Below are 26,599 nucleotides of genomic sequence, written 5' to 3'. Positions count from 1 at the left end.
AACTTACATGGCTACCCAACTGTTTTTCTAGTTGTTCCTGAAATATATTCATAGCTTGCAGTGTCTTTCCTACGTCCAGTAAGACGCAGACAGATACGTGCTCGCACTAGAGCATGGTCTGAATCTAAGCATGTGCTCCAGAATGAGCGACAGTCTCCTATCGAGCCCCTCCATCGGCGGCTGATAGCGATGTGATCTATTTGGGTCCAACGATGGGACGAATTCGAGAGTCGCCATATCAAAAGATTATTTTCCTTGTACTTAAAGTTAGTATTTGACAAAACAGGCGGTTATCTGAGCACAGCTGCAACAGACGGTCGCCATTATCTGTTCTTTCAGCCACGACACCATGAGGTCCACCCACGTCTTTCTCTTTCACTTAGTTTACCTACTTGAGCAGAGACAACGAGTTTCCCTGTCTTTCCGAGTCCCTACTGTTCCGTTTAGTCGGACAGCGCATAGACGACTGTCTACTGGGATCCAGCCTAAAAGAGCTAGTTCTGCCCTAGGACTTAATGCTATACCCGCTCCAGCGAGGCTACGAGAAGCAGCATCAGGGCTTCCAGATACAGGAAGCGTGAATCGAGTTGGTTCTCTATTTTGACATGGTAAAGTCAAATGAATGACGCTACTCGGATCTTGTATGCACGTTTCGGAGACGCAGCACACATCGATGGTCTTAGCTAAGGACCCCTGTTGTCCTATTTGGCACAATGTTTGAACGTTAAAAGCTCCTACATGTAGTTTAGAGCGTGGTTTCATGAGACCAGGAATAACGTTCCGTGTACTTGAATCGTTTGCCCTAGCGGTGCGAGGTGATAATAGGACTTGAGAACCGTTAGTCGTGGAGATAAGAGTTGTTAGATGTAGGAAAAATTTGAACGTAACCAACTTGGTCTCGTGTGCTGTTACGGGTATGAGGGCTAATATCACTTCCCTGCTCACCACACTGTGAATGGTATTTCTTGAGGGACCTGCAGAGGAAGTTGGATTAATGTTGGTCTTAACGGACTGGGAGCGTGACCACAGAGTCCAAGGGACAACCGCCTGAGGCCGGTCACGCACAACCTTTTGTGGGGGATTTTTGACGTGTTAGCTCCGTTCTTCGAAGGGCCTTACCGCCGGAGACGGAAATCCTTGAGGTAAGATGAAGCGTGACATTTTCAGGGTCGACCTTTTTTAACCTCTTTCTTCCTTGTGAGAAGGCAGCATTGCTGCAGATGCTGGTTGTCCGAGGGAAACACCTTACTGCTATCACACACCCCTACAATCAGCAGTACGACTTTGCCCTCGGACCTTGAGTTACTGCTTTAGTCTTACCGTTCTCCAATCGACCTGTCTGGTATGGTGGAACCTACAGGAGCATACGTTCCAGCCAATTTAGCTCGGTCGGGTCATCACGGTAGGCAAGCCCGACTACCACATCAGGGTAGCAACTACGGTCGGGGTACAAATGATATACAACAAAATTTGGCTGAGCAACATATTTTGGGAACATTTCTGAATAATCTGTATACAGTAAAAATACAGGACGCGCTAGAAAACGCATAATTGCAAATTCCGAGAGGTTTATTTATTTGAACACAAATATTGGTACCGTTGCTGCTACCTTGACGTGGTGGTCGGGCTTGCCTATCGTGATGATCTAATCGAGCTATGCTGGCTGAAACAATCGTTCCTCGAGGTCCTACCATGCCAGACAGGTCGGTTGAAGAGTGGTGAGACTGAAAGCAGCAATCCCAAGGTCCGAAGGCGAAGTCGTACTGCCGACTGTACAGAGGTGTGACAGCAGTAAGGTGTTTCCTTCAGACAACCAGCATGACAGCGATGCTGCCTTCCCACAAGGAGGGGTGGGGTTAGAAAAGGTCGACCCTAAAAATGCACACCTCGCCTTATCCCACAGATTTCCGTCTCCGGCGGTAAGGTCCTTTGGAGGACGGAGTAACACGTCAAAAATCCCCCGCAAATAGGCCGTGCGTGACCGGCCTCAAGCAGTTGTCCCTTGGGCGCTGCGGTCACGCTCCCAGGTCATTAAGACCAACACTAATCCAACTTCTTTTTCAGGTCCCTCAAGAAATACGCTTCCACGGTGTGGGCAGCCGGGAAGTGATATTAGCCCACTTACCCGTAACAGCACACGAGACCAAGTTGGTCACTTTCAAATCCTTCCTACACCGGGCACCAGATATATATGCGCCACACAAAAAATTATCATTTTATTTTAATTGTGTGAGGGCTACGATACTGCCCGGGTGCCCAGACCGAACCAGGGTACTTCTTAGCAGATCATATTTACTGTTCAGAGAACATGTTGCTCAGTGTAAAAGACATGCCTACTTTAGACATTTATTTCCAAACGATTACTTACTTGTACTATGCTGTTTACAGTACGAACAACGAAAATAAGTCCGGTTCTACTCACTGTCGTCATAAGTAGGACACAAATTACATTATAAAGTTTCCGATTAATGAGCGAATTTTCTATGGAGAGATGAGCGCAATCATATGATGTGGTCGAGTGTTGGTTGCTACTGTCTTAAGTCTCCGAATATTTAAGAACCAAAGACCTGGCCGCAACGCTTAAATTTTGAGCACTGTGTCAGTCCGAGTAGTAACTGTATACAATGGGCTCTCATGGCTAACTTTCCGCGGACAGGAAAGCACTTCAAATAGATTCGGTTTATCTGCAATTGTAGTGAACGTCCGAACTAAATACTGCACCCAGACAGGTAACTGTTGTCGCTGAAATTCAGATAGGTAGACCACGTATTTCGGATACAAAACCCTTTCAGTTATTGTTCGGTAAGTAGCTTTGATAAACGGAAAACTAAAGTGCACCTCACGGAGAATTTCGATGTTCATTTCTATTAATTCCATGCGTAGGTTACAATGACCAATTACATGCAATATCATTCTCATCTTAATGAAGCAGCCGTTCACAAAAGTACGAAACTTTGATTTAACTTTTAGCTTTAAAACTGCTAATTGATACACGGTTCCACCATCATAACAACAAACCTAGATAATATCAACAATTTGGACAATGTAGCAAAAACTTCAATCATGACAATAAAACAACTAACTAAATCATATGATAAGGTGATGTAACTCATGTTCATTCACTGGACTTATACAAAAATCCTCAACAAATAGTGGAGAATATAGGTGGGCGAGACTATAATTTAAGGACGACCTTAGAACGAATCTGAAGTGACCTTGGGAAATATTAGCCAATCAGGTAACAGTCAACATAGAGTAATATATTATACAAAAACCAAATAATCAAAGTGGATACATCTCTTTTATATGGTTCAAAAATTTGTCAAGGCTAGAAAATGGTTCAAAGCTTTTAAAATCGTAATGCATAAGGTAGAGGAAGTCATCCATATGGCTCTATAATAGTTGGTTTCTGGAGCCATGATAAGATCACAAAAACCCTCTCAGCCTCAACCACATAGCTTCAATATTGTTTGTATGTACTCCGGTTGTGTAAGTTTATCATTTTAATCATGGATATGTCCCTACAATGCTCATACTACAGCACAACCGAAGCTCCAGTAACATCTGCGATCTTTGCAGCCAATGTTACTGGTGCTTTTATTATACAGTTGGCGGCAATTATTATAATATCCCTTATTCTCAATCTGGATCGAGCGATAAAGGATCCTATTCTAGCAAACGTCTTCCTTCAACATATATTACATCGAAGGACATCACGGTAACCCGCACAACGTCTACAAGTCATTTAATACTCGTAATTACAAATACAGCAACTTCTTAGTGGTTTCAGTTGTTGTAGCCGCTTAATTGTCAAGTCTTCTCTAAAATTCTCTGTAAACCAATCGTACATGAGCATCAGGTACTGTATTTGGCGCTTCTGATTGGCTCGTCCATAAATTATATTCTCGCCTATAAGTGCAACGTTCTAAACGTGACCTATTACTAAGTCCCAGATGATTAGGTAACTGACAAACACGTTTAATCTCTCATAACTTAGTTTTAAGGCTAAACTAATTAAACTTGAAGTCTAATGGATGAAATTAAAAAAATATTTCAACAGCTTACTCTTTCGTTCATTATGGATCACAATAACATGAAACCAAAAGACAAAGTGAAAAAAAACAATCAATTTTATTGGTGCAAGTAAAGTTGGGGCATATTTCTGAATAGTTTGATATTTAGAGCAAAAAGAGTATCAGAATACACTTTTTTTAAATAAAACATATTTTTTTGTGTCAATTAAGTCCATGTAAATCTTGACTTAATCAAAAACAACGTAAATTTATCATAACAAATTTTTTTTAAATTAAGTACTTCAGTTTTTTTAGTTTTTCAAGAAAATGCGAAGTAGAAAGATTAAGTGAAATAATACCAGTAAAGAGTATTATTATTATTAATAAGCAATGCAAAACAAGTTATAGTTGAACGGTCAAGAAATGAAGACCATCTTTTTTCTTTAATCTTCATCACGATTACGTCTCTAAAAAAGAAAGAATTGATAATATAAATTAGAAGGGGTTTTTTGTGGAGATTTAGTATTTTCATAGTTGAAAGCGTAAGTCAATTGAAGCTAGACCACCATGGAAAACGTGGAAGCACTGGACGGCCGTTTCGTCCTATTATGGGACTCCTCGGTTAAGGGCTCTGGCTCGAGACTGGTAGGTCTTGGGTTCGAATCTCGCGAGGCGGGATCGTGGATGCGCACTGCTGATGAGTCCCATAATAGGAGGAAACGGCCGTCTAGTGCTTCCAGGTTTTCCATGGTGGTCTAGCTTTAATTGACTCACGCTTTCAACTATGAATATAAATCAGACCTGTTCAATAATTCATTTTAAAAATCAAAATATGTAGACGCTTTTATTATAGTGGTAATTATACGAAATGTGACTAGCTTGTTAATAATACTTGCTGCACACTTATTTAGCTTATGCAAAAAGTCCTTGGTACTCAATTTATACAAACATCTTGGAAACCAAAAGCTGAACACAATAGGTTTATTACTGTCTTGCAGTAAATAATTAGTGGAAGTACTATGCAAAATGTAAAATTTCAATCACTTACAATAATAAGAATATACAGCCCTATTTACTATTGCGTTCTTAGTGTTAGATGTTAGGTTGCCCCCCACAAATGGCCACGCGTATATAGCCTCTGCCACACAAGACCTACTGCCTTCTCGTGGCATTACTGTTGTTTACGAAATTGAGAGGACGAAAAGCGAATGTCTGGCGCTTTGACCGGGTTGGTGGACACAGTGAGTCCACCTAGAGGAGTTGGAAAACCCTGATTTCGAACCAATGGTGCACATGAGCTCCAGTGTCCTGAGAGAACAAATGAAGTATGAACCAACTGTCGGCTATCATGGGACTGCATCTCCTCACGATGCTCCACTGCCTTGTGGATCAGACCTTTAGGCCAATTTATTTTATTTATTTAAACACATACATATTGGTACAAAGGAGCAACAGATACATATGCGCTACACAAAACAATGACAATGGGAAGAGAAAGGTGGAAGATGCGTATATATAAAGAGAAAAAAAGGGGACTGAAATGTACAACCAGAAGACTCAGTTAAGAAAGTTATAACCACTCTTTATAAAGAAAGTAAAAAGGTTACAGCAGGCTCGCCACTGGCTTCTATTCTGAGCCATATCTGATAACGTCTCTAGCCACTGTGTTGCACCATCTCTCGGACCCCAACCAGGGGGTCGTGAAGGACCAACAGAAGCTAGCCCTTTGCAGCTCTCTTTCATACAACGACACCCCGTACCAGGGCATTTGGGGGCCCTTTAGGCCAAAGGCTTCGGTGTTCCCCCCTAAAAAAACCACCTGCTTCAGTTTGGGCACCCGGGTAGTATCAAAGCCCTCACACAAATCTCATTTGATTTGTGTGGCGCATATATATCTGGTGCCGCTTTGTACCAATATTTATGTGTTTAAATAAAATAAGATGTTAGGAAGTAGACAGCGAAACCCTTAACTTGTATTTCATATGCAAAATATCATAATGAGATATGGAATTAGGAACATACCCTTTTAGAGTTGAGGATTATAAGAAGATGACGGAATATTTCTACAAAATCAATGAACAAATCCAACGTGTGCCTGAAACACAACAAGAAAGAACGAGAATTAAGAAAAATTTCAGTGAACGCCTCATGGTATTTTACAGCGAGTCTTAATATGTAAGTTGTTGAACTGTGATAGTCAGGTGAACATCTTATTAGTCTTGTGTTGAGTGCATGTTTCATTTCTAAAACATATATACTGGACCTACATGCACTGATATTCACATGATCGACTTGTAGGTCAGGAATACCAAACCCAAAACAAATAAGCTATTAGTCTGGCAGATAAGGTATCAAACTGACCAGTGGTTGACACCTATTCAGGTGATGGAACAGACATTAATATTGACTGGTGTTGAACGTGAAACATGAAAGGGGTTATTAACACGGTCTATTTTGGTAATCTTTTATTGGTATAACTTCATATTAGGCATATCATAATGACTAGGTAATTTGTGTTTGATGCACAAGTCATGAAAATTGTGGAGTGATGCTTGCAAGGTCTGGTCTATTTTTCGACTATCTGTATCTTATTATTAATTATTCAGAATGGAGACTTTGTATGAAACGAGCACTGAGAATTGTAATTGTCGTTGAAATTTGTCGCGTACCTTTCTGAAAGTAATAGATTTCTTGTCTATTTTTAGTTGATTTTCTAACCAAATAATGTTTTATAGCTGACGTTATCATTTCCTAGATATTGGGACTTCATAGTTGTTGAATTATTTAAGCTTTTCTCCAGTTGAACTTCCATCAGTTTGTATATTGAAAACTTATAAGCTTGAAGCGGTACCCACTTTTAAAAACAACACTGTATTAGTCTATTTATGACCTTATCTTACTGAGAGAATTCAGGTTTGCACTATGATATGATACTCTAGTAAAGCACTCCGTATCGAACTGAACTTAGTTGTAAAATCTCTACATGTAAATGATTCAAATTGAACACTCAATATCTTAAACAGATTGAAATGGAACCATATACCAGTAACTAGATGTTGCACAAAGAAATTGACACCCGAATGAAAGCGATATGTTGACTACTGTTTTTAAAAATTTTGTTTTCTGTTCTGATCCATTTACTAGTGAGTGGATAAGTTGGCTTTACTATCTTGAAGAGAATGTAGATTTGAGTTAGTGTCATGTCGCATTTGGCTTTTCATTGCAATGAATGTCATTTATTGTTTCTTGCACTTTATCATGTTAATATTCTCTCTTTTGTACTGATGTGTGACAACCTGGATAGATAAACTTTCGTGTCAGGCTTTATGTTGCCTTTGACTGATATGTTGCATTAATCCTGATTCGACATGCAAATTGTATGAATTCTGAGGTCAATAAATAGTGAAAGCTCTACCATGTAACTCAGTGAACTCACCATACGAAATCAGTATCCCCATTACGGCGTTTTTCAACAATTAATTGGGTATCGAAAACCACAAATGCACAAAATATAGCCAATCCAATGTAAAGTTCAGCAGTGTATATGGCCGGAGAACGAATAAATAAGTTCATGAAGCTAAATGTTGTCAACAAACTGATTGCAGACATCAAGGCAGCTGTGTGACAAAGAAAAAAATTCCAATGCATCTACATCAAAAAATCGTATTAGCAATAGAATTACAACTATCTAGCTAGTTATTGTTTAAATTTTCGTCCCACTGTGATGATAAATATCCAACTCTAACAAACTTCATTTGTATAGGTTGTAAACAGATGAGAGAACCCAACCAAACAAAATGAAATCCTGTCAATTTACTCAAAACTTTATTCTTACTATCTTCAACACGCGACATTACCAAATATAAATTAACTGTTTCTTCATCACTAGTTACATACTGTTAAAGTCATCGGTCATTTTGCATTTTACGGATTTACGCACACGTATGGAACAAAGCCGAGTGGATAAACCTGTATCTGGTAAATGAGTTACTTAAATTCAAATGGTATAGCTAAATGAAATATAGTGGTATCATCGATCAAACACAAAATTAGGTATGTAAACGACGCAGAGAAGTAATCCAGTGGTTAACATGTTTGGTTATCAACCTATTCGCAAGTTAGAACTCCGTCCCACTTCGTTTTGGGCGAATACGCAGCATTACTTGTCCTCAAACCTAGAATATGACTCGAAGCTAAGTAAAAGAATCTGTACTCGAAGATAAGCAGTAGATTAAATAAATAAAGTGTGTAGAACAATTTTCTAGCTAATGAAGACAATAGTTGTTGATTTTGAAATAACGAAAATAACTGATAAGAGCTAGGATTTAGATTTAACTGATATTTCATTATCGGAACAACACTAGCATTCACAGTATCATAAATAGCATGCCTTCGAGATTAAGACGTCCATCATCAGGGGTGACTTTTCTAATTACAATATTTAAATAACAAAAATTACAAACAAATTGGTGGATTGAACATGATATATTACTCAATACAATCACACATTCTGTTGTAATGAATAGCTTTCGGTCACTCGAAAGTGGAATTCTAACATAAAAACATTGTCTGTCCATAGACAAACATTGTTGTGAGATGCCACAGTGTTTGAAAAGGCAAGATTTCTCTTGCTCATTGAATTACAATAAAGATGATTTGACACAGTGGTCAGTTTCGATATACGTTAAACCAATTAAGAACCTTAATTTATGATAGCCTAAAAAAGCGCTAAGCAGCACACATCTACTATACCTTGATAACAGAGTCGTATTATTGGTTGATGTGTGGATACATTTTGACATTACAAACAATTCGCATCATACATAGGGTGTAAGACCAAAATAATCTATGATGGGCGTATTATGATGTTTTTGAAGTGCCAAATGCAAACTCATATACAACTTCAACACTGTTAGACATGAAATACATCAGCATTTGCTCTGTTACACAAGGTGGCTGGGTTAGGAAACAAATAAAACAAGGCAACTAAGTCATGAATTAAACAAGAAAAAATTACAAACTCACCACCAAGATAAATGTAATATCGTTTTCGTGTAAACAGTGCTGCTAAAGTGAATGAGACGAAAATCAAGGCAGTACCCAAAAGGGCAGTTGGAATAGTATCAGGACTGATTATTGACAAAGCTTGAAGAAGCGGACCGAAACCAATACCTAGAATGAAAACAAATAACTAGAATCTGCATGATGTAATGAACTAGTCTTATGCATTTAACTTATAAAAACTACCATTCATTCACCATGATCGACATGACTGCACTTTAATAAATACTGTTTTAAAAAGTTTGTATCCTAAAACCCTGTTATTCTAAGAAAAGCAAATTTAAGCAGCTTCTATAGGAGGTTCGTAGAGATCCTTGATAGGGTCGTGGACAATTATTGCTGAGGAATCTTTTACTAGGATGAAATAGCTGGTCGATGCTTCTTGGATTTTCAATAGCTGTCTGACTAATATCAATTTGTAAACTATCATATAGTTTCGTTAGAAAAGCGACATTATACTGTTAGACGGAATGAAATGAAGCTAATGACATAGACCTAATCATAAGTCGAATGAGTATGTATCAAAGTAGTATGAAATAATTAAATAGACGCCTATGAACAGCAAACAATTACGCGAGATGAATTAGCCTGAATCAGAGGTAAGAAGCCCCCAAATGCCCTGGTACGGCTAAGAGTGGGGAGGGTCCGCTCTCCCTCTCCAAATGCTCTCACATGGACACGCGTACATAGCCTCTGCCAGCGAAGTCCTACTCTCTGCCTTCTCGTAAAGGGGATGTTGCTTACAAAATTGAGAGGGAGAAAAGCGAATGTCAGGCGCTTTAAACGGGTTGGTGGACACGGAAAGTCCACCTAGAGAGTTGGGAAACCCTGATTCCAAACCAATGGTTCACATGGGATCCAGAATCCTGAGGGAACAAATGGCGTATGAACCAGTTGTTGGTCACCGGCTACCATGAGACTGCATCTCCTCACGATGCTCCACTGCCCTGTGGATCAAACCTTTAGGTCAAAGGCTCGGGGTGTGGCCCCCTGAGAAAACCATCTGCTTCCGTTTGGGCACCTGGGCAGTATCACAGCCCTCACACAAATGAAATGAAATTTGTGTGAAGCATATATATCTGGTGTCCCTTTGTACCAATATTTATGTGTTTAAATAAATAAATAAGAGGTAAGAAATGAGCTTATGTAGTTCGTGACACATGAGGAACCAATTACTTGGAAAGTGACAACTATGGATTAATCCAAACTAACATGACCCGCTTGCACTACAAGTAGAGGATTACATTATTTTACTTATATTTGTTGCTTTCTTAAGTTATCTTATACAATTCTTTATGAGACGGTTCGACGGATAACATTGTCACGTTACGGATTGAAGAAAAACGAGACAGGCAAACTAACATATCACATTTTGGAACTACACTTACAAGAAACTCTTACCTGTAGAGAAACAGAACAAGAAAAAAGCACCAAGTCTAGAATGAAGGGTTTCTCTTGAGTGTTGCGTAAAATAAATGAACAGAGAGCTTCCAAGGGATAAAATGAATGACAAGACCATCAGAGAAGTTGTAATAGACTGAAAAAAAGTAGTGGGGAAACAGTGATCATAATATTATGGTGTGTGATATGATACAAAAATAATTATAAAACTTTTAGTGGGATTCTGAAAGAGCAAGTGTGACACACGAAAACAAGTATGAATCTAACTTTTCCAGCCTTGGGACATCCTTCAATTTAGCACTTACGCCAAATGCTTTTTACCATTGTTTTCCTTACAAGCAGTCTTATTGGGTTCAAACAAAGCTCTGCTATAACAGAACCCATGAGACTTATATCACCAGTATTTAAAACACTGGATGCATTAATGGACGCAATTGTAACCGATTTCAAGTCATACCATCCAACGTTCCTGACTAGTGGTTATGATAATCGTATAGGTTCTAAGCTGGAAGTCTGTAACTACCCGAACGATTCACTTTAACAGCTAATGACTTTGAGGACCAATGCCATGTCTTTACCTACTATTAAATTTATTAATTCATTTGAATATATAAACACTGATAAAAGGGGGGCACCGAATGCATAAGCGCCACACAGTAACAATGAGGTTGTGAAGAGATAGAGAATATAAAATGAGTATAATAAAAAGGATATCAGTGATCAGAAATTAGTGTATGAGTGAAATAAAAATAATGGGAATATTACAAATTGGGATATTACAAATATATTATTTATTTATAATGGGAAAATCAGTTCAGTTAGGAAAAATACAACCGGAAAGAATTCTTTCGGTTAAAGAAGTTACGTTTACTCTAATGAAGTAGAAAAGAAGTTACAGTAGGATAGCCACTGATTTCTAGTTTGAGCCATGTCTGATAACGTCTCTAGCTACTGTGTTGTACCATTTCTAGGACCCTAACTAACGATTATTGAATTTTGAACTTATTAATATCAGTCGTTATTGAGGACAGTAGTAAGTGATAGTTGGGTATGAGTAACATGCTTCAAATGCAAGACGATGAAGGTTCATGGACTTATTATGACTTTTCTAGGTAAAACCTCATACGTGACCCAAGAGTTACCTACTTTGTAATGATGCCGTATGTGAACAATGTTACGAAAACGCTCATAATTGGACAATTGCAACCTAAATGTTTCCTCATTTCATAAATTACATAGATTCGTCAAAAAGCACAGCCTTGGAGCTGTGAGAAATGCCACGATTTATACTTTGAAGACTAGTTATCCAAAAATGATATCAAACATTTTCTATATTACGCTGTGAAAAAGCTACTTGTTTACACTTGACTTTCCCAATTCACGATAACCGGTAGGACCACTTCATAGTTTTTTCTCTTTTCTGTGATGAAATATGTCATCACACATGAGCGTACTAAAACCAGTTTTTCACATGACGCCTTTAACTAGAAGCTTACAAAAATACAACAGAGCTGAAAAGCTTAACAGTAGTACTCAATTATTTAAGGGTATTTTTTATTAACTAAACTGAATACTAACCTAAGTAGAAAGAATTTGTTAAAGTATGTAGTCGACGAGCAGGATTTAAGTTTCTTAGTTATTTAGTTATTCTCGACTCACCAAACAAATCTTAGGTTAGTTGGTATCAACACAGAACCTGGTACAAATGTGAGCCAGTCAAAGTTGCTTTATCATTATCAGATGAAATTAACAAGAACAGTAAACAAACTGAAATGTAGTAGTAATGAAACTAGGCATTAAGAGCATGGTTTATAAAGATTAAAAACGTATACACGAACCAATAATGACACTCGGAATCTACAGCAAGACAGAGGAAATGCATCTGTGTCATCAAGATCGATCCTGGAACGTCACCCACTGCCTTCAAACGATGAACGGCACTACTGTGCAGATTGAAACCAGACGAACACAGTTCAATTCGGCAAATCAATGGATAACGCTTATGACCGATTTTCGGAAGAGCCTAATGCTTTAGCATCATCAACCTAAGACGGTGGTTGTTCTCTAAATACTCTCGAAGGGGGTATGGTTGTTATTAATAAAGTCACGGCCCACAACACCGCTTTGAGAATCATGTCCTAGTGGGCGATACAGTTTATGTTCTGCAGGTACAAGTCGGATAATTTTATGTAAAATTGGACGATTCACAGGCGTCAGCAGTGTCACTTATAAGATAAGACGACTGTGGGTTTCCCGGTAGCATTGAAAAACATATGAAACCTAATGATTGGTAAATGAATACAGCATACTGTATTACTGTGCATCCAAATAGTAATATTATTGCAATTACTACACATTGGTTTATAGCCTTACTATACAGGACCGATTAGTAACAGCAACCAGTCCACAACTTTACTAGTATTTAATATGAAAGTAACTCACCTGCAGGAAAGAGTTTATTTGGAATAGGTATGCCCCAACACACGATAATATCAAACCAACAGAGAGTGTACTGTATACGTTCTTAAGATGGACTTGAACATTTTTGTCGCTAAGGTGGCATAAAGCTGAGTAAACAAGAAAACTTACAGATCTCGGAAATTAAAAATAGTCCCCAGATTCATCCTTTGGGAATGTGAATAGCGCGACATAACCGAATGAATATACGTGTACTTAGAACGAACGAAGCTTTTTAAAACAAGGGCGTACAACTTTCAACAGCTTCCTTTCACATTTCAATATGATTGAACGGGGTTAGTATACGCTGATTTACGTTTTATTTCTTAGGTATTGGTATTAAAAAGTAACTTCTGTTCCTTGAAAATGTCTGGTGAATGGTCTGGCAAAAGTATTTTGTAGATGATATATGTAGTGTTATATAAGCTAAGGAATGTCGGGATTGGAGGCAATCTATTGAGGTGGATAAAAGATTTCCTAGTTGGGCGTCAACAAAGAGTACGGGTGAACTCCAAGTTGTCTAGCTGGGAAACTGTGCTTAGTGGAGTCCCTCAGGGTACAGTTTTGGGGCCAGTGTTATTCCTCCTGTACGTAAATGACCTCCCTCGTCTGCTATCATCATCGGTCTTATTATTATTATCATTATTATGTCTTGCTCTATGCTGACGATGTCAAGATATGGAGAGCGATACAAAGCAAGGGCGATAGCTTAGAACTTCAAAATGACCTGGAGAGATTATCTGAATGGTCCCAAACCTGGCAATTGCCGATAAACACTTCCAAGTGTATTGTGATGCATATTGGCCACCAGGGTACAGATACATACACGATGAATAACACTGAGTTACCTATTGTTCAGGCACACAATGACTTAGGCGTCATCGTTAGTCAAGACTTAAAGACTACTGCACACTGCCGTGCAATAGCCGCCAAAAGTTTTACAACTTTATGGTCCATACGTAGGGCTTTTAATCATCTCGACCCTAAAACGTTTCTGACTTTGTATACAGTGTTCGTGCGTCCTAAACTTGAGTACTGCATACAAGCAGCTAGCCCCTGTCTAAAAAAGACAGTGAGCTCTTGGGAAGGGTTCAGAGAACAGCATTTAAGCTGATTCCCGGAATAGCGGAGCTCCCGTATGATACTAGACTGACCAAGCTAAACCTATTCCCGTTGTCATACCGAAGAATTAGAGGCGACTTGATTATAGTTTTCAAATTGCTTAGTGATAAATTTGCACCTGATATGCCCTCATTTTTCTTGTCTTCCAAAACAGAAAATTTATGAGGACACTCGAAAACAGTTCACAAGCTCAGAACAAATTACTTGTCAGCTGACTATCGACTTTCCCATCGAATCATCAACGAGTGGAATTCATTACCTCAGCACGTGGTTGAGGCTCCATCTGTCGACTTTTTCAAAAGAAAGCTGGACCAGCTGAGAGACCATCATTGCCAGGACTAACACAGGCCACCAAGCCTCCTGTCCTTTCCAAACTGAAACTGAAACGGTTCGAACTGTTGTACACGAAATAGAAGTTTTTGTCAAACAGGTCTTTACGTTTATGAACAGTGGATTACTGGCACTTTTAAATTGATAATTAGATAGTGAAACGAACAACAGTGAAACTGTTTTTGCAGATCAATGTTATACTCTGTATTTAGAATATATCAAGTTTCCACCAAGAGGACAAAAATTAAGACTCGTTCTTTGAGGACTGTAGATTTAGGCTGTAATTTTGCCGCATGGAGATAAACAAATTCCTGGATAGCAACTAGAGGGAGGGGTTCGACGATTGTAATAAGCGACTCGATCATTTGGTTAGAACTGCCGTTGGAGTAAGTCCACCGATGAGATGCGTATAAATTCTGAACTCAATTAGCTTCAAACTAAATGCAACTGCACAAATTAAAAGATATTATCCAAACAATCAGTCAAAAATTGCGAATTAAAGGTCGTTTCTACCTTACTATGTTGCTAAAGCTACACAAGCTGAGTTTCATTTAATTCTTGACTGCCATGTGAATCTACACCGCTTCTCGAAGTCTTGGATAATGATTAATAATCACTAGAAACACACAACTTAATGGGATTATAATCACAAATTTTAGCACTAGTTGTAGCGAGATGAACCGTATCATAACAAACTGACTGAATGTGTCCAGTTTTACCACATTTAAAGCATTTAGAATTACGAAATACACATGAATTACATGAGTGAAACTTGCTACAGAACAAGCATTTACCAAACTTGTGCTAATCTTTGTGACTTGCTTCATGACTCCTCAATGAATTGCTATCTGTATAACCTTGATTACGTATTGAACTGAGACGACGTAGTGAAGGAGTGGGATAACCGATATTCTGAGGAGTCATTTTATGAAATTCTTTTCTTTCACTCCATTAGAAATTTGTACATTTCACATGGTCTAGTAGTATTTGCTTGAGATTTGCATAAGGGAGTGAAATCGGCTTGTCTGGAAATGCCAAGGTCTTTATGAGGCTGTATACTTCTTTCCCGATGAACGTAAGGAAACGAGCCACAAAGTTAACATCCTGGAAGTCTTCGTTGGTCCTGGTTAAGATTTCAAACCTTCCCATGTAATCCCCAAAAGCACCAAAATCTGAATGTATGTCCAATTGTCCCATCACAGGACCCTGCTCGCGACTCCAATATAATGACTAGGAGTACTATAATTATGATACAAAATAGGGATCCCAGAACTAACGCAATTTATTCAAGAAGTACTAGATGATCACGAACGAATGTATTGTATTTGGAATTCGAAATCAAGCAGTCATGAATTACAAAGTAATCGTGTGTTCATACATACACCATAATGACATAGAGCAATTTCTTGAATTTCTTTTAAGGTAAAGATAAATAATGAATAATCAGTTAAAGATCTCTCGCTTCATGAAATAGTGCCCCAACCACATGCTTCTCTAATATTTTTTCTGTAATATAACATCTAAGTGTTGTATGGTTCCGTTTATTTTAAGCAATCACTGAATTAGCTACGACCCCGGAATACCACGACTGGATAATCTAGACTATGCATATATCTCGGGGTTTGACTCCGATGAAAGCTAGCAGTTCACACCATTTCCATCCAACTATAATGGGCTCACCTACCATCTAAGTGTCTCGTAGGATTTAGACCAAAAGTCGGCATTAGTGCACCTGTCATACGATAATAGTGATAGACCCTACCCAATAGTGTGGAGATGCAAACATGTAAAGACCTGGTTTATGTGATCTTACGTTGATGTGACATCGTTGGCGATCCCAAAATGCTCATTTCTGGGAGATATAGATACCTTTTGGTAAGACCGTAGAATAAATACAGTCTCACCAACAGGACAACGTGTTTAACGTAAAGATGGAAGAAATAAACTTGGGGTGACCATTCTCGTATACCCAACCATTCATGTTTTGGCCATGTTCCTGCGTCAGCCTTCTGACCTTCCCTATTTTTTGTCAACATTCAGTATTTCATCGCCTATTGTAGAAGGCGGTTCGGACTGATAAATTATTTTTGGTGAGGGTTCAGTGTCATCTCACAGTTTTAACACTCATGAGCCTGAATATCATGGGTTCCATTTTTATTCTTGTATTCTGAACTAATTGTTGTGTCTGCTAAATTGCCCTAGGACAGAAAACAGCAAACACACTTCATTCACAGTCACTTCCTAGAGTCGTGTACACCTTCGTCTCGTTTTTTCTTACATTAGCGTAAGATAGATTTCAAAATCCCTAATGCTAATGCCTCTCGTTTTCGGGTTAGGCAAATGTCCCTGGAATCATCGGGTAGAATTCTACCGTACATTGTACAGGATATATCAGCCGCTTAATAAATTAGGTCATATGGACTGAGTACAACTTTTATTATATACGTTTATTGTTCCTGAAGAAACTTCAGACATTATAATAAAATTTGACTATTCTTGCGACTATCTTATCACCTCCTTCTTTTTGAAATTCTTTCACTGTTTCTGAATAAGACAGTCTTCGTTCGCTATCACTTACTTTTTCGTGGTAATAACTTTAATGCAGATTCATGTGGTACTGCTTCTGTTCCTCATTGTATCATTCCTAACATTTCCATCGACATTTTTAAAACATCCAGGATGGTGTCCAGGCTCTTCTGTTTCCTTATGATGGTCCTCTAGGTTACTATGGGGATGGTAAAAGTAGACATTTTTCGTAATTAGTTTTGTTACTATTTTCATCTTTCATCAATCCTCACAACTTGCGCAACCATCATCATTGCCTGTGAAATTGTCGTTTGAAAGCATGACCTTAGAACTTCTGTTTCGGTTTGCGAACACATATAACATGACCCATTGATTACCACTCAAAAATCCACTTTTGTACACATAGGCTGTTCCGATTTCTGGTCAGACCAATCTATTCGTTCTTTCCAAACGACCCATTGACCTTGTCACTGATTTATTAAACCTGAATACCTTTATACAATCGTATTTGTGTTGATTGCTTATCGTATTCGTTACACGTCAGTAATTTATTTTTGGTTTGACTATAAATATTGAGTAAGGCTTGATGAAATCGAGTTTTCTCAGTTATCTTCTCTGTTTCGTTCCGCTTCTCTCTCTTCTTCACTTCTTTTGCCGCGTTTCCTAGATTATCTATTCCGACCAACGATTGTATGAAATAAATGTATTCAAACCCCACTCCCGTATTTACCTTATAAAATTCTGTTATTCACTGACGCGATTCAAGTTGATAAAATATACGAGGATAGCCGACATGTATATTTCGATGATAACCAGCACACAATCCAACTGAAGTCATATACGGGTAGTGTCCAAGGCTATTCTGTTTACTTCTCTTGGGTTCATTTTGGTATTCTATGTAACTGGTTCCTGTGACATATCCACCTCTTTCTTTCTGCTGCCACTTCAAAAACGACATTTCCTCTCTAACCTACTATTTCCACTTTTGCCCAAGCTTTTTCCTAGGTCTTTAGTCACGGACATACACAAATTTTTCAGTCATATGTGAGAATCCTTCTTTTTGTCCTTTCATCTCAGTCGGTTTTACCACGTCGTTTATTGTCCGTAGATTTCGTCCCATAAGAGCTTCCGCCAGTGAATTTTATTGTGGTGTTCCATTGCTAGATATACTCTTGTGTGTGAGTAGGAATCGTTGAACGAATTTTTTACATCCCTTTCTCCTTTTGCTTTCAAAACAGCCCTTTTAATTGTGTCCACAAAATGTTCAGATTGTAGATGGTATGGTGGAGAGAGCATGCGAACGATAGCACCTAGATTGCAACAATCAGTAAATGTCCTGGATGCGAATTGGGGTCCGTTATCGGTGACCACAGTCTCTGGAAGTCCGTGGCACGCAAGTATATTCATTAATACACCTAACGTTATCTACATCGTTGAAGGCACCACTGGGTGGATATAAGGCCACTCTGGATGCGCATATGTTAACGCTAAATAGTACATTCTCTCCGTAGGACTTGCAAAATCCAGATGTTTTCTCGACCATAGATGTTCTGGTCCTGGCCAATTCAACCTTCTCTGGGTTTTTTTTGATGCATTCTGATACTGTTCACACTTGTTCACCATGTCTCCTACTTGAACGTCCATTTTTGGCTATTATGCATAACTGTGTGTCTAATATGAATTCGTCTAAGTACTCTCTTCTGTAATTTTTGTGGCATCACCACACGTTCCCCAGACATAAGGCTTTCTCTGACTGAGCACAGAGATCTCTGCCGTTGAAATAGGTGTTTGTATTCTTCATTTAAAGGCGATGGCCATTTATTTTAAAGGAAATGAATCGACAGTTGAACCGTGGCGTCTCATTTTGTGGCATACGCTACTCGGTAAGCTATTATGGAAAGGGCTCTCACAGCATCCATGAAACTGTCGCTTGCGTAATCTGTAGTAGAAATCACAGCAACACCAGAATCTTCATTAGTATTAGAGTAATTACTTATTAGGCGAGATAAGACGTCCGCCTGACCAAAATCTTCTGTCCAACGAAATTGAACATCAAAATTATATCCTAGAAGTGTTATCGCCTGCCTCTGAAGTCAGTTTGCTGAATGTATCGGTATTTCAGACTTCGAGCCAAAAACTGCTAGTAAGGCCTTGTGGCCAGTCAACAATGTGAAATATCTACCATATATCATTTTGTAGAAAAAACGTACAGTAAAACCAATCGCCGACGCTTCTTTTTCGATCTGACTCTAGTGTCGTTCTGTGTGCATTACTGCCTTTTCCATCTTATTTTGTAATTTATGTGAAATTACTGCTCCCACACCACATGCAGATGCATCTCCAGCAACTATTAATCGCATCATAGGGATGTGATGGGTTTGTAGAAGATGGAATCCAAGTAGTGCTTTCAATTCCTCATAAGCTGCTTGATATCGTTCTGTCCATTCCTACTTAGTATTATTTCTAAGTAGATGATTAAGTGATGCTCACTTTTCATACGGGGAATACAAAAATGCAATGTAATAAGCCAGAGGAACGAACGTAGAGTCGGCAGATCGTGTGATGTCCAGTAGATCGGCTAGACTAGCATCAATCAGTTTTTCAGTAAAGTCGTTACACAGCAGTGTACGTGTATCTTTAGGGCTTTTAGGCTCACGAGAATATTACCAAATTATACTCACTCCACGTTTTGCCAACTTTTGAAGCAATCAACCAAACTCTCACTTAAAATTATGTCTTTATCAATTAACGGAAAATAACTATCGCGTCCTTCGTTCACTGTTCCATGACGCTGATAATTCCTACTGTGACGGTCTTTTAGATTTCGATAAATGCATCACGTTTATCATATATACCACCTATCATAAAAAGGTTAGAGTTACTGAAACCATTGAGACATAGCACATCTGCCATCATACATCTAGTTTCTACGGAGAGAGTTTAATCTTTTCAACCAACCAAACCGATAACTTGTGATCATTTGGAGCATTTGAATTATATTAAGAACTAGGAATCTCAAGATTAACGCAACCAAGAAGTACTAGATGAGCACAAACGAATGTATTACATTTGGAATTCGAAATCAAGCCGTCATCAAGTACAAAGAAATCGTTAGTTCATACAAACGCGACATAACTTCCTGCAGTTGATGTGTACGTCACTAACGAGTATACTGGGAAAACCGAAAACTGTCAATCATTTTGCGGGGCAGTTTAGTAGAGCATATTTCGAGAACCCAGAAAACTACGGAACTCTTACCACTGATTACAAAAGAAAGAACGCCGAACTTGTTACCAGAATTTCCTTGACCAACAAACTTGAGCGAAAATTCGGCATTAAGTGTCATACAGAATCAGGAAGTTAAGTATCATGTTCAGCTATCAAAGATTAAAGTCTATGACCTAAATCCTTGGTGAGTAGTCTCCATAATTCTGGGTTCTATCACTGCAGTCCTTACTCACGTGTAGTATTTCTCAGATACATTTGGATTACAAAAGTTGAATGAGAGGATTTTGATAGGGCCAAACAATTTCAGCTGCGTCAACAGGTCAAATTAATTAACGAGAATGAACCAGCGAGTGAAGATTTTACCGTAAAGACTGGAATCTGAAAAAAACGTCTGTTTGTTCACAACCAATATAGAGTAATGATCTTGGCCCTAAAAAAATTTATACCGCCCCAGTATAGACAGTATCAGTGATTATGCTAGTAATACTTAAGTACACCAGAAGATAGCACAACAATTATCTACATTTGTGATAAAAGTTGGCTGTCATAACAAAAATCACCACTAGTACTATGCAAAACTTCAAAGTTCATATTTATTTATGGTTTCAGAAACATAAAATTGAACTTTTTGTCTACATATTTGTGAATTTGAATAGCTAATATTTGTCTTAGAAGTGCCAATACAAAAAAAACACTCTCATGTGGGAAAACAATTTTATTGATTTCGTTGGTTTAGTGCAGTGATAAGATAGGCTACTATATATAAACGCCTAAAATCGTATTGTTTAGATTGAAAGAGGGTGCATGGGGAAAAGATGACGGTAAAGAAGTTGGTTTAGGTAGTAGCGAATAATAAAAGCATATTTTGCAAAAGTGAAGTATTGCAAATTGAATATAATATAATAGTACTCTCTAGAGTACAGATTTGAAGATATAGTTTTAATTTTTTGAACAGGTTAACAACATCTTTACGACCAGTCTCGTCCTCTGAAAATGAAGATAATGGTAATGAATATCCTGATTGTGTTATTAATAACCAGTAAGTTCTGCGAAAGTTTGATCCAGTTCGCCACTAAGAGCCTTGTATCGTTCTTTCTCAGCCAATAAGTCATCTAAATTGGAAAAAAGATTTTAGCATAGAAATGAATGATAGATTAGATTTTGTGCTGGTATTCCTAAACTATTCACATGACACCAGCTTAAACCTTATCGGATTGTCAAATTCAAAAGGGGATCTTTATTTGATAAAGAATTCAGAAAAAGAGCTATCCTCTACAGAGGTTCTGTAATGTATACAAGGGTTCCCTCTTAACTGTACTCAATGTATTTAAACGGAAGTAGAAAATACTCATTTCATCTGGTAATACACGGACAAACTTGGTCAATGTCTCCATATGACTCGCATACCAAGTACAGCTTTATGTAATTGGTTTTGAGTTACACTATTTCTGGGAGCTGATGATACTATTCGGTTGTTCAAAGCGATATAAGTGGGGGGGGGGTTCGAACCAACAATATATATATAATCTTAATAGATTGGTAACATAACTCGAAATCAATGTTCTAGTGATGGGTTCATTGGGTTGAATGCCCAAAAAAACCATACTAGTATAATTCGTATTTCAACAGAACACCACATTAAAACACTTAAATTTATTAAAGATTAAAATAAACAAACAGATAAACAACACGATGCTTTAAAGTTAAAACAAAATATAAATAAGCAAAATGCACAACAAAAGGAAAACTAGGACAAATTGGGCATTATTAAAAGTACAAACTGTGGAAGGGAAAGGGAAAAGAAAGAGCCAGAACCAAAAAAGGAAAGTAACAATGGACAAGCTACATGCATATTAACGATTCATATTTTATTAAGTTTAATTATTCATGACAAAAGAAGCTTTAATAAATAAAACGGACAGAACAAACAAAAAAGCCTAACAATACAACCATATGCATACAATACATGCAATTTTGTATTCAGGTTGTGAAATATGTTATGCAGATTAGATCGAATGAAATTCATTGATCATTGTATCCATTTCTTTACGTAATGTTTCATACATAGTACGTTCCGTAATGATGCGTTCTAAACAGAGAAGACAAATTTATTGACATTAATTATTGAAAATTTTATGAACATATGATTGGTTTTTTATGAAGAAAAAAGAGTATATACGAAATATAGTGTATTTAACAGAAACTGTATATGCCTCAATCTGTAGTTAAATCGTACACTCTTCTCGTGGCGGGGGTGTTATTTACGAAATCGAGAGGACGAAAGTCGAATGTTCGGCTCTTTAACCGGGTTGGTGGACAAGGAAAGTCCATCTAGGGGAGTTGGAAAACCCTCATTCCAAACCAATGTTGCACATGGGTTCCAGTATCCTGAATGAACAAATGGCGTATGAATCAATCGTTGGTCACTGCCTACCATGGGACTGCATCTCCTCACGATGCTCCACTGCCTTGTGGATTAGATCTTTCGGTCAAAGGCTCCGGGTGTGGTCCCCTAAGAAAACTACCTGCTTCAGTTTGGGCACCTGGGCAGTATCACAGCCCTCACACCAATCTCATTTGATTTGTGTGGCGCATATATATCTGGTGCTTCCTTGTACCAATATTGATGTGTTCAAATAAATAATCCGCCAAGGGCTAGTAAAAAATTATAACATATATGTGTATTAAACAGTTCATCAAATTTGTACTTTTTCAGTGTTTGTTCACCGACTAGAATTAACCAGTGACAATGAGTGATTTATTCTAACATATGAAATCTAATGAACAGTAAGAACCGGTTTTTGAATATTGTGCTATTGGCATGTACAATTTTTAATTTTTACCGAATATTGGATATATATTCTCTGCATCTCACTTCTTTACTACCTTCGATATTTGTCATCGCTTGTTATTAAACCTTGCTTATTGTGTTGCTTGAATTTGTAGTAACTGGGATCGACTGAATGTTGATCAACAGTTAAACATTGTTACGTTCATTTAATTAGAGCAATTTTAATGGGATAACATTTGATTTTTCAAGAATGGAACAAATATGATATTGGTCACTATCCAGTGATCAATCAGTTGTAAATACATCTCAGTCTTACAGAATGTTAGTCGCGACCCGGGTAACTCATTGGTAACATCTCTGACTGTGAAGCTGCATGACGTAGGATCGAATTTGTCGTGGAATATGAGTTCCTTCAAGATTAAAGGTACACCTTACTGACATAACAGTGTCCTGATGACTAATTCTAATCATTACCTTACACAGATATTTGTTGTGTCGTGGACTTACTACTGTCAACTATAATAACAAACACTGACAAATAAACTACATGATCAGTCACTGAGGAAAAAGCATACATCTGAAATGAAGTTTAGAGGACCCAGATAAAAACAGCTAACACCATAATAAATATCATATTATTCACCTTTTGCTTTCTTTATTTCCATAAGACGTCGATTAACTTCTGCTTCAGCAGTATCAGCTCGAAATTCAGCCTGAATATTATTATTTCATGATAATGAGAGAAACGAGTCATACGAAGAAGCATAGACAAATAGAATCATGAACAGAGGTCAAACAAAAAAACAAAAACAAAGGAGAGAGAGGTTTAAAACACATGCCATGGCATTCAAATAAACATCTATGATCAAGATACTTTCTAACAAATGCTTCAATGCATAATCCTATAATCTATACGCACAAGTACAAGCATTATTTATTATCATAGTTAAGAAGGAAATAGGAAAAAAATATTCCCACCTTCCAAATGATCAACCTCATTTTGTAGTTTAGATACTTGACGTTCAGCTTCAGTTGCTCTTTGCTCAGCCTATGTGGTATAATACATATAGATTAATAAAATTTAGTTAATTCGATAGTTTGTCTCATGATTATTTCTTGTCGTAAGAAATTGATACAACATTGACATTCAATGACTAACGGGGAGCAAGTAACCATGCAAATGTGGATTCTTTGAAATAAGATACACATGCAAAATAGAAAAAAAAGCTGTCTCCTTGTGAATAGAATTAATGTCTGAATATTGAAGGATCGTAAAAGAAGCTATTGTTGTCAATGGCTAACTAACGTTTTAATACATGAAATCATAAGTTTAATTAACGTTGTAAACACAATAACATTATTGGAAAGTGTTATATAAATCAAAGCATAGGCTTATGGATTCGCTGTAGGACAATACACTAACATCAATGGGTTTTTTCCCAATTAATAGTTATTATATATAGTTGAAATCATGAGTCAATTGAAGCTAGACCACTAGGGAAAACCTGGAAGCACTGGACAGCCGTTTCGTCCTACTGTGGGACTCCTCAGCAGTGTGCATCCACAATCCCGCCTCACGAGATTCGAACCCAGGACCTACCAGTCTCGCACCGGAGCACTTGACCGATAGACCACTGAGCCGGCCGACATTCAATGGTGTTAATGTGTAACTTCAATAGTTAATTACATTAAATTTAAAAAAATCTCCTTCCCTTAAATAGCCGACTAACTATTAAGTTATTATACGATATGTTTGGTAAACAAGTCAGTCAGTCAGTTATAGTTAACCTACAGCTTGGGATATATATGCGAATAAAAGAACCAATCTTTTGAGTATATTAGTTTAATTTCATACACACAGTTCCCTTAATTATCTTGAAGAGAGCAAAAACAAAGATTGGTGCATAATAATGTAACTTCAATTTATTTTCTTAGGTTCTCATCATATGTTTACAACCTATTACTTACTTACGCCTGTTACTCCCAATGGAGCATAAGCCGCCGACCAGCATTCTCCAACCCACTCACTCTGTCCTGGGCCTTCCTTTCTAATTCTATCCAGTTTTTGTTCATTCTTCTCATGTCTGTCTCCATTTCTCGGAGTAATGTGTTCTTTGGTCTTCCTCTTCTCCTTTGGCCTTCAGGATTCCATGTGAGAGCTTGTCTTGTGACGCAATTGGGTGATTTCCTCAAAGTGTGCCCAACCCACTTTCAGCGCTTCTTCCTCCGCTGGAATCTGGTTTGTTCTCTCCCACAGTGGAATGTTTCAGATAGTATCTAGCCAATGGATCCGAAGTAATTTGAGTAGACAACTGTAAATAAACACTTATATCTTCTGGATGATGGTTTTCGTAGTTCTCCAGGTTCCCACCCCATACAGAAGAACTGTCTTGACATTTGTATTTAAAATTCTAATCTTGGTGTTGGTTGACAGACAATTATTTTGAGTTCCTTATATTCTTCAGTTGTAAATATGCTGCTCTTGCTTCGCCGATCCTCGCCCTCACATCTGCATCAGGTCCACCGTGATCATCAATGATGCTGCCCAGATATGTAAAGGTTTCCACATCCTCCAAAGCTTCTCCATCAAGTGTAATTTGATTGGTGCATGTTGTATTGTATCGGAGAGTCTTGCTTTTCCCTATCGTATTTTAAAATCAATATGAGATTTGTATTTAATAAATGAGTTCTACTTTACTTTCTTCAATCTATGCGGTTCAATTAGTAGCGGACCGGTGTTTCCATACAATCCCAATATTGGATAAGATTACATTTAGCTGAAATAGTTATGTTGTAATATTTCTCCAAATCTACGATAATGACAACTACAATGAATCAAACTTCAAAAATGTAACACAAATTTTTTCTACTCTTTAACTCCATAATTAAAAGGATAATTGGGAAATAAGGATTTGTCAGAAGTTTTGTAGAGATTTCAGTATTTTTCATAGTTGAAATCATGAGTCAATTGAAGCTGGTGACTGACTTCAAGATACATATCCTGGAGTTCTAGTGAGAAGCAGTGACCAGTGGAGTTCAACCATGTCTGTTGTGAGATAACAACTCATTGAAGACATTTGGTGAACGGTTGCACAAATAAGGATTTGTGTTACACTATAAATAGACAACAGACTTTCTTCCTTTGACTGACAAAATCCAACTAATCGATTCAACTAGATCTATTTATTGCTGAAAATGCTTGATACATATATGTTTTTCCTGTTATAAATAAGTCAACTTACTTCTTTAACATGATGAGTTAAAACACTTAAACGTTCCTCCAAATCTTTCTCAATTTCAGCAGACTAAAATACGCCATGCATAATTGATGAATGTTTCAAGTGCATGCAATTTTACACAAAACCGACGTATATATCAACCGAGAGAGAAATAAAATGTAGATAAATGAGTTTACCATAGCAACATGGAGTTTTAAAGAATAATTTATAATGATTTACAATGTACGTCTACATTTATAATTATTATTATTCATAGTTGAAATCATGAGTCAATTGAAGCTGGTGACTGACTTCAAGATACATATCCTGGAGTTCTAGTGAGAAGCAGTGACCAGTGGAGTTCAACCATGTCTGTTGTGAGATAACAACTCATTGAAGACATTTGGTGAACGGTTGCACAAATAAGGATTTGTGTTACACTATAAATAGAC

General features: G+C 37.7%; 2 protein-coding genes across 3 annotated transcripts in view; both read right to left on the bottom strand.

Annotated features, from left to right (window-relative positions):
• Positions 1-4,356: 4,356 nt before the first annotated feature.
• On the bottom strand, positions 4,357-13,145 carry Smp_044000 (putative bax inhibitor; the record flags this gene model as incomplete). Its single annotated transcript, XM_018796195.1, has 7 exons — positions 13,065-13,145; positions 12,918-13,026; positions 10,476-10,611; positions 9,039-9,185; positions 7,450-7,630; positions 6,036-6,108; positions 4,357-4,461 (listed from the first exon to the last, which is right to left on the bottom strand). The coding sequence occupies exons 1-7, from the start codon at positions 13,124-13,126 to the stop codon at positions 4,357-4,359; spliced, it is 813 nt and encodes a 270-aa protein (XP_018650432.1). The 5' UTR covers positions 13,127-13,145.
• Positions 13,146-20,838: 7,693 nt separating this feature from the next.
• The window catches only part of Smp_044010.1 (putative tropomyosin), a gene marked incomplete at its 3' end in the record, with an annotated part of 21,932 nt that continues 16,171 nt past the window's right edge, over positions 20,839-26,599 (bottom strand). The window contains exons 7-8 of one of the 2 annotated variants that reach the window (XM_018796194.1): positions 23,908-23,977; positions 20,839-21,250 (exon numbers count right to left, since the gene is read on the bottom strand). In XM_018796194.1, coding sequence (XP_018650431.1) covers positions 21,168-21,250; positions 23,908-23,977 — 153 coding nt within the window. The remainder of the gene's footprint in view (positions 21,251-23,907; positions 23,978-26,599) is intronic. The other variant, XM_018796193.1, reaches the window with a different exon arrangement.

Source organism: Schistosoma mansoni, chromosome 2 (genome assembly GCF_000237925.1).
Source record: "Schistosoma mansoni strain Puerto Rico chromosome 2, complete genome".
Lineage (NCBI taxonomy): Eukaryota > Metazoa > Platyhelminthes > Trematoda > Strigeidida > Schistosomatidae > Schistosoma > Schistosoma mansoni.
The sequence above is the reverse complement of the archived record's forward strand: the minus strand, read 5'-3'. Positions and strand labels throughout refer to the sequence as shown.